General features: G+C 39.4%; 1 protein-coding gene across 1 annotated transcript; it reads left to right on the top strand.

The window, feature by feature from the left end:
• Nucleotides 1–1448: 1448 nt before the first annotated feature.
• On the top strand, nt 1449–8467 carry LOC135209278 (neuroendocrine convertase 1-like). The gene is made up of 10 exons (XM_064241986.1): nt 1449–1592; nt 4420–4585; nt 4844–5016; nt 5115–5327; nt 5702–5802; nt 6193–6411; nt 6581–6747; nt 7192–7325; nt 7760–7828; nt 8348–8467. The coding sequence occupies exons 1-10, from the start codon at nt 1449–1451 to the stop codon at nt 8465–8467; spliced, it is 1506 nt and encodes a 501-aa protein (XP_064098056.1).
• The last annotated feature ends 611 nt before the right edge of the window (nt 8468–9078 follow it).

The following is a 9078-nucleotide window of genomic DNA, read 5'->3' as shown; positions in this document are numbered from 1 at the left end:
TAAATATATGATTTTATATATCAATTATTGTTCCGTTAAAACTTGAATCACATTAAGTTTATAATAACATTTCAAATATGCCCTAGTTCCCCACGGAATTTGTTTTCTCCCCAAGACTTTAAACTTGTCTTCATATCCCTACCCATCCTGCTCTCCAACTTCTTTAATTTGACATTATTCAAGTTCTCACGTCTTGTCAAAGAGCAAGGATCCTTTTAACAAATCCTGCACGTGTAAAACTGGGACTCTATTATCATGTTAAAGTTGTTCATAAATACACTTATCTGGGCATTATACCAGTTTCCATGACATTTCCATGTAAGTGACGGAAATGTTATGGAAACTGTGGTAAAATATATAGTAAATCATAGAAGCAGAGCTGGTCTTGTAACTATATTATTTTGTTCAGTTATAACGCCTTCTTTGGACATTTCTCGTCAAACATCTACTTGATGCGTTTAGTTGTGAAATACAGACGTGGAAGCCTCTGTTAACGCTAAAAGCGTTTGTCTTTACGTGCAATACTTTACTAATCTGCGTTCATCTACGTGTTAAGTTTTTCCTATATATATTTGCAAGCTGCACCTGTATTGCTGCTAAGTTAATCACTACCTCATTTCATATTGAACTTTTCCTTGAAGTGTACACATGAAGTTGATGTTCATTTCGAAGGCCGTAGTATAAATTGTTTTGTAAGTGTAGGTTTTTATATCTGAAATGTAGTTTTAGTTAGCTATTATCGATTATGATACCAATATATAAAAATAAGGGAAGCAAAAGGGAGTGTGGTAACTATCGGGGCATATCTTCCCTGTCAGTCCCAGGGAAGATATTCATGAGAGTAATACTTAACAGAATAAGACTTATAGTAGAAGAGAAACTTAGAGAACAACAGTGTGGTTTTAGAAGTGGAAGGTCAACAGTGGATCAAATTTTCACGTTAAGACAGATAATTGAGAAGAGATGGGAGTATGCAAAGCCAATATTCTGTGCTTTTATAGACTTGGAGAAAGCGTATGATTCAGTATGGAGAGATGGAATGTGGAGAGTGGCAGATACACTATGGTATACCACTGAAAGTGATAAGGATACTAAAGAACTGGTACCAAGGAGTGTGCAGCTGTGTACAGCTGGATGGACAGCAAAGTGACTGGTTCCCAGTTGGAAGTGGGCTAAGACAGGGATGTGTTATGTCACCCACCTTGTTTAATGTATATATATTGACCACATAATGAGAAGAGTGATGGAGAATGAAAACAGAGGGGCTAGTTTTTATGGATTTGGACTTTGCTGATGATGTTGCGTTGGTTGCTGATACGTGGCTGGTGCTGGTAGGTATGGTAATGAGGATGGAGACAGAGACACAGAATTTTGGCTTGAACATCAGCACAAAGAAGAGTAAGATCATGGTTGTGAGTAAGGATGATGATTGGGTGCACAGGGAGGATATGACAATCAGAGGACAGGAACTCAAGCAAGTTGAGAAGTTTGTTTACTTGGGAAGTGTAGTAACAGCAGACAGGAGGCAAATTGAAGATATACAAAGAAGAAAACTAGGAGCAGCAAGAGCTTTTGAGGTTCTGAGAAAAAACGTTTGGTCAAGGCATGAAATATGCTTGAAAACTAAGATGAGAATATTCAATGCAGTAGTACTACCAGTCCTGATGTATGGCTCGTCCACCTGGGCACTAACCAGAACAGAGGAGAAAAGGTTGGATGCTTTTGAGATGAAGCTGCTGAGAAGGATACTTGGCATTAAATGGGATGATTATGTTAGAAATGAAGACATCAGGGTGAGATTGAGGCAAAGGCCAGTCAGTACCAGGTTGAAGAGGGGAAGGCTGAAATGGTTTGGACATGTTGAGAGGATGGATGGGAATAGAGACCCTAGGAGAGCACTGAGAGCAGTACAAATAGGAAGAAGACCGCTGGGCAGACCAAGAACGAGGTGGATAGACTTAATTGTCAGGGATCTTGAGGATGAAATCCAAAACTTAGAGGAAGCAAGGGAAATGGCTCGGGATAGAGACAGATGGAGAGGAACTGTATCAGCCTTATGCCACTGGCCAGTGGCGGGAAGATAAAGTAAGTAAGTAAAAGTAAAGTAAAGTAAGTATTATCGATTAGCTTGTGTCTTTGAAAGGGTCACTGTACGATACAAGAATGTTATTGTGACTTCAGCATAAGAAACCTTCGAAATCTGTCTATCTTCAGGGTTTGACGGCAAACCATATTTAGCATTCGATAACAGTTCGACCATAAGTAAATATACTCTTGGCACTTTGTTCTGAAGATTGGTACGCATTTTGTCTGTCTATTTTTATGTGCTTTGTGATGTTTTGTGCTAATACAGCACTTTCGTACATACATTTTTTTATTTTGCTATTGTAAAATTTGACTGCAAATGTTGATTTGTAATGAAACAGAGCAGCTGATGTCTCTAATATGTTTTTTATGTAAACATAACCGTTATATATATATATATATATATTATATATTATATATATATATATATATATATATATATATATATATATATATATATATATATATATATATATATTCGTTTATTCAAAATCTTAAATCTCAAAATTCTCCACTGATTGCTTTGAACTTTCAACACAACATTGCATTTGAATACATGAGTGTTTTTATAATGGAGTTTCATCCTACCTCCCACCTCCCTGAAATGGTCCTGGTTCTGCCCATGAAGCGGGGCTGGTTATGCCCATAGGCTTAGTTACTTTACAAATTTATCATACATATTTCTTTATACATATGACTTATCATATTGGAAAAGAATACTATAGGGTAAACATCAATGAAATCAAGGAAGGTGGAGTTTGAGAAGGGGGCGTTGACCAAAAGAGAATGAGAGGGAGAGGATGTGAGAGAGAGTAGACGGGGAGTTAGGGAGACAAAAGAGGAAAAAAGACAGGAAGGGTTAGAGAGAGAAAGAGAGAGACATACAGATAGACAGAGACAGAGAAGAGCGTGTGTTTTGGAGGAGAGAGAGTGTTGGTATTAATGAGAAGAAAGAGGGAAAGAGACAGTGATTGTTGAAGTGAGAGAGAGAGTGAGAGAGAAAGAGTTGGTATTAGTGAGAAGAAAGAGACAATAAGAGAAAGGAACTTTCTCTTTTCTTTTTTTTCCATTTAACCAGACTGAACCACAGCAAAGCTCTGAAAGTTCATCAATTGCTTTGAAATTTTGACACAACATTGCATTCAAATACTCGCATGTTTTTATAATATGGTTTCATCATACCTCCCCCCCCCCCTCCGAATGGTGTGGGGGTGAGAAAGGATTCCCGAAACGAAGCTGGTTCTGCCCATGAAATGGGTCTGGTTATACCCGTAGAATTAGTTACTTTACGAATTTATCATACATAATTTCTGTATGCATGTGACTTACCATTTGGAAAAGAATACTATAAGGTAAACATCAATGACATCAAAGAGGGTGGAGTTTGAGAAGGGGGTTGACAGAGAGAGAATGAGAGGGAGAGAAAGTGAGAGAGAGTAGATGGTGTGTTATGGAGAAAGAGGAAAAATGACAGGGAGGGTTAGAGAGAGAGAGAGAGAGAGAGAGGAGAGAGAGACAGACAGACAGAGAGACAGAGACAAAGACAAAGAAAAGCAGGTGTTTGGGAGGAGAGAGAGAGATAGAGAGAGAGAGAGAGAGGGATTGTTGTTGTTGGGAGAGTTGGTATTATTAGAAAGCTGATACTTTAGTACTTCAGGTGTTCTCACAACACCTGAAGTACTAAAGTATCAGGTAGTTTGTAGGTATACCATGGGAGAGTCTTCTTGGCCAGACATCAATGCTTGAAAAAGCGCATGTGGGTACTTCCATCATTAAAAGTGTAAAGAAGATGTACTATTAAAGTATACCCAGGCATGAATACGCAAATGGATAGCCTTGCAGAAATTATCAGTTTGCCCATAAAATAACTAAGCAACTGTTCCTTTTCAGAGGACAAAAATATTTTGAGAAAGTAGGGCACAAAACAGAAGGACCAATTGGGAAGGTGTAATGCAGATCAAATGTTGTTGTAAGAAATTTTTTTTGCTGAGGGGGGATTCCTGTCTTTTCCAAATAACTTATACATTCATAAACTTCTATTTCCAAACAATAGGATTTTGACTGAAAAAGTAAGACAAGTGATAAAAAGTTTGATAAGGGAGGAGCAGTGTGAATTTTGACAGGGCAGAGAGGCCATATGGAAATGGTCTCATGACATGGGGAATGAATGTCTCCAGAAAGGTTATGATAGTCTCTACCACATTCACAGTATTCACAAGTCAGAACTCACCACCCACACATCATCCCACTTATTGTTATTATTATTATTATTATTATTATTATTATTATTATTATTATTATTATTATTATTATTATTATTTATTATCGGTGCAGGAGAGTGACATTAGCTACGACTGCAACGACAATGACTCAGACCCATCACCAAGGTACGACAAACAGTTTTCAAACTCCCATGGCACCCGGTGTGCCAGAGAAATAGTCATGATGCCAAATAACAGGAAGTGTGGTGTTGGAGTCGCCTTTGGTGCACATGTAGCAGGTAAGTTACTGATCTGTAGATGTGGAGAAATAATTACATATGACCATTTACATATACTTATAAAACTGCAGCGGTATTTTGGTCCTTTTGTCATGCTTATGATGCATCATGGACATTAAGATGCTCTGTGTTTTCTCATTCAGCATTTTATGAGCTTAAAGGGAAGCTCAGTCCACTCATTCTATTTGTGTTGCAGAAAAAATAAAAGATCTTCATACCATGCAGTAAGTTTCTAACATGAACTTCCATCTCATGAAGGCGTGAGGATGTTGGACGATCCAGTGAGTGACGTTGTCGAAGGACTATCTCTAGAATGGCCAGTGGGCAAAGCAGACATCATCTCCTGTTCTTGGGGGCCCACTGATGACGGCCGCAGAGTCGAAGGTCCTGGAAGGTTAGCTAACATAGCACTGCAGAAAGTGGTGACTGAGGTACGAACCAGCAATTAGGTATGTTGTTTTTCATTCACGACATCTTTGTAATACTCTCGAGGAATCTCCTTAACCCATTCATGCATATTTTCTGTCAGGGACGAAATGGCAAGGGCATAGTGTACGTTTGGGCTGTGGGAAATGGCGGATCGGCAGGGGACGACTGTAACTGTGATGAGTACACCTCCAGCATCTACACTCTCAGTATAAGCAGTGCTTCTGAGACTGGGCTCTTCCCTTGGTATGGGGAGAGATGCTCGTCCACTTTGGCAGCTGCCTACTCTTCAGGGGTGTACACAGATCAGAAAATAGTGAGTTCCTTTGATATCTTTATCACCATTGTCGCTATTGATGCCTCTGCTGTAAACAGTGGATGGAGACCTTCCATTCCTTTGCAATGTGATACTTTCACACTATGAATATGATAAAAAATGGACCATGAAAATCAACAAAAAGTAGGTCTGTAGAATATACAGAAAACTGAAAAAAGGAGCTGTAACTTCTAAGTTTGACAGTCCTAGCTGTTCATCCAGACAGTTCCTGTATAAAAAGTTTGTCAGGGAACTGCACGTTATATTCTTCATCTCACTCGAATTCTTATTTACAAGTTCAAGTTTTTTTTAACCACCAACAATAAAACTAATCATGAAAAAGGCTTATATATCATGGAGCCCCTTTTTTCCAGGCAACTACTGACCTGCGCAATAGTTGCACTGACAAATTCTCTGGGACATCTGCGACAGCTCCTCTAGCAGCTGGGATCTTCGCTCTGGCACTGGAAATGAAGTAGGTCTTATCTTCTAAGGGCCACAGAATACTGTTTTATAACTTTTAGTGTAATCTGGTCTTGTCTATGAATATAAGAAAAGTAATTGTTTTTGCCTTTCATGCTGAAGTTGACAAGACTAGATCGGTCTACTGAATCAATGATTTTGTTCTATTTTTCTTTATTTTGTGATCCCCTTGGTAAGCATTATGTCTGCTTTCCTATAAATCGGTCCTGAGAAGCTACACAGAGAGAGGAAAGACAACACGAGCACGTAGCCACATCTAAAAATTCACTTAAAATATACTCCATTTAATTGTCAAACAAAACTACTAAGTAGATTTCATGAGAAATCCAGTTATCTGATATTCCAAATGACCCAGAATATCTTCTCCCACTATTGCTGGTAGTCCAGAACTGACGTGGAGGGACATTCAACATGCAGTAGTCTGGAGCTCGGAATGGGCCCCTCTGGGGCATAACAGTGGTTGGCTCACAAACGCAAAAGGTCTCAAGTACAACTTGCGATTTGGGTTTGGACTCTTAAGTGCAGACAGTCTGGTTCAGACAGTCAGGAACTGGTCAGTCGTCCCACAAAAAGCTATGTGCACAGTCGGGCTGACATCAAGGTAATTGCTAGCAGGGAGCAATTGAATACTCAGAAAAAACCCTTCATTTTTATATTTTTCGGCTATAGGATCCCTCTCCAGTATAATTCCTTTTTCACACTCACACCAGAACTACACTGAATCCAGTTATATCAAACCACATAAGTACTCACACAAATTCAACTCACAGGGAAAATGGGACTTTACAAACAGGGAAGTCTGTCGTGCTGGAGTTCAGTTCCACAGGATGTGAGGGTACTGAAGATGAAATTAGGTCCCTGGAGCATGTTCAAGTCATCGTGAACATCAGCTACACAAGGAGAGGAGCCTTATCAATCTCACTAACAAGTCCCTCAGGTGAGAGTTGAGCATAGTTTTCAGAATTTTATTCTGACAGATTCATCGTAAATTAACGTATGCTGGCTTTTTAAGTGAGCGTATTGTCCTCATTTTACTTACATTATAAACAACGATTGAATTTTCACAGAGTGCCATTTCATTTAAACAGAACGTTCAAAGAAAATGGTATAAAGTTGCCGAGAATCTGCAACCTCTTGTTTGTATTGCCCTTGAACAATGCTCTGCATGAAGACACATTTTCTGTTCTATGTAAAAGAAGGAATGAAAGTACCTAGTGTTTATTGTCCCATACTGGAGAAGAATGAATCTACTTAACAAGTTGGAATAAGCATCAGCAGGAGCATTTTTTGGCAAAACCGCCAGATATTGTAGAGGGTGTCTAGCACTTGATGCGCTCTAAAAACTTCTTCAGACAGTCATCCAAATCTTGGTCTCTCCCAGGGACACGGACAGGCCTACTAAATGAAAGGGCAGATGACGACTCTCTGAAAGGTTTCCACGACTGGGCTCTGATGTCTGTGCACACGTGGGGTGAAGATCCCAGGGGTATTTGGAGGCTTGAAGTCGCTGACATGGTGAGCAATCTTTTGTCATTATTAGTTCAACTGGTTTTACCAGACCTGAATTTTCCTAGTCGTAGTTATACATTCATCAACTCCAAATCTTTGTGATTCAGTTCAACATTAAGAGATTTACAATCTGATCAAATCACAAGGTAAAACGCTAGTTATTATCAAACTCCAAAAACACTGAATGCTTGGAAAACCACTGAACTAGCAAATCCTTGTTAGAGCACTCTTCATATTCTCACAAAAATAAACGGAAAGATTAAGTTGTCCTAAACTGACACTCATTTGTCTTGTTTAACAATCATTTTAAGATCTATTTTCCACGCACCAAATCCGTGAAGTTCATCTTTTAAATCAGCTCAGAAAGAGAGAAGTTATCTGCAAGAATTCTTCATCACATTTCATTGCAATAATTTGAGCGTCCTTCCCCGCCCACACAGACATCTAAAGACGAACACGGAACAATTGGGGAGATGAAGCTGGTCATTCACGGCACAAAGGAGAACCAGGTCCTACAGGATCCCCTTTGAGGTAAGATAAGGTATCATTAATTCCCAGTTTGGTCATCGATGTGAATCGCTAGCTCTTTTTAGGCTGTTAGCTTTTCCGCTCTCTCTCAGTGCATCTGTGTCCCAACACTAAGGTCACATTCGTCGTCACCAAAAGCTCCACTGAAGTACAAATGGCCATGACTGGCCGAATTCAGTCTTGAATGATAAATATATTTGCTCGGTCACCAGGCGCAGGTGTGAGCGTTCCATCGTCATTCGCTGCCCAATGTCCAAAGCAGTTCAGTATTGATGATGGATTGTCAATATTTGCCCTGACACCTAAGTAAGTTGCAGTCAGCCGTCAGGCTTCTAAGGAAAGGTCATTATTAATATGCTAGTAGAGAATTTACTCTCTGTCCCACGAACTTGCCTTCTTTTCTAAGTATTGCAGATTAATGCTGCAACAATTCCCTTCTAGTTGCTCCCATCAGCTAAGAAAAATGCCAGGAAAGGTATTAATGCCCAATCCTCCTGCAGGAAAATGCAGCAGACAGCAAAAGAAACGAAGGAGCCATGGCAGGAGGCCTCCTCACGGCAGAAGCTCTGAGAACCTTGCCCTGGGAGAAGTTGATGGAACTTTTCCAGCGTCAACGGTGAGAAGCAAAACCAGCCAACTCATTTTTTTTTTCCTGTGGAACTATGGGACTATGACCATATCTCCTTTGCGTAAAACTATCTATCTCCCTTTGGTTCCTTTAAGACCAGGTCAGCATTCTCCGGTGATGGCGCCAGGTTCCTCCTAAGGGAGGGAATCTCCAACTACAATAAATAACTCTGATGGTGGGTGGGTGGGGCGGTTGAGGACGCCCATGGATGAAATATGTAGCCTCGAAAAATAAACAGAGCGAAAGCGTTTCCTTTCTTCACGACGACGAATTCAAGACCACATCATTGGACGGTGTTATAGACGTTATAGACGTGGCAGTCTCAAGAAAATGCTTTGCATGACATGTAAAGGATTTGGGGATTTCAGAGGAATTAAACTAACAGACGAAATTATATCATATATCTCAGGTTGAACATTCTAGAGAAATACGTAGGCGTATCATTAATGTTGCAGGCAACAAAGTATCTATCTATCTAACTGTATGGCTGACATTAATTATATTAGATATATATATATATATAATATCTATATATTAGTATATATATAATATCTAAATTAGTATATATATCTATTTTTTATAGTATATATATATATATATAAA

This window comes from Macrobrachium nipponense, chromosome 37 (assembly GCF_015104395.2).
Source record: "Macrobrachium nipponense isolate FS-2020 chromosome 37, ASM1510439v2, whole genome shotgun sequence".
NCBI lineage: Eukaryota > Metazoa > Arthropoda > Malacostraca > Decapoda > Palaemonidae > Macrobrachium > Macrobrachium nipponense.
Note: the sequence above shows the minus strand (reverse complement) of the source record. Positions and strands in the feature narration are given on the sequence as shown.

Excerpts from the sequence above, each read along its gene's own strand:
- LOC135209278 (XM_064241986.1), top strand. The coding sequence starts at position 1,449 with ATGACAATCAGAGGACAGGAACTCAAGCAAGTTGAGAAGTTTGTTTAC. Across the intron at positions 1,593-4,419 it reads TTGAGGTTCTGAGAAAAAAC|GAGAGTGACATTAGCTACGA; the intron begins GTTTGGTCAAGG and ends TTATCGGTGCAG. Across the intron at positions 5,017-5,114 it reads TGCAGAAAGTGGTGACTGAG|GGACGAAATGGCAAGGGCAT; the intron begins GTACGAACCAGC and ends ATTTTCTGTCAG.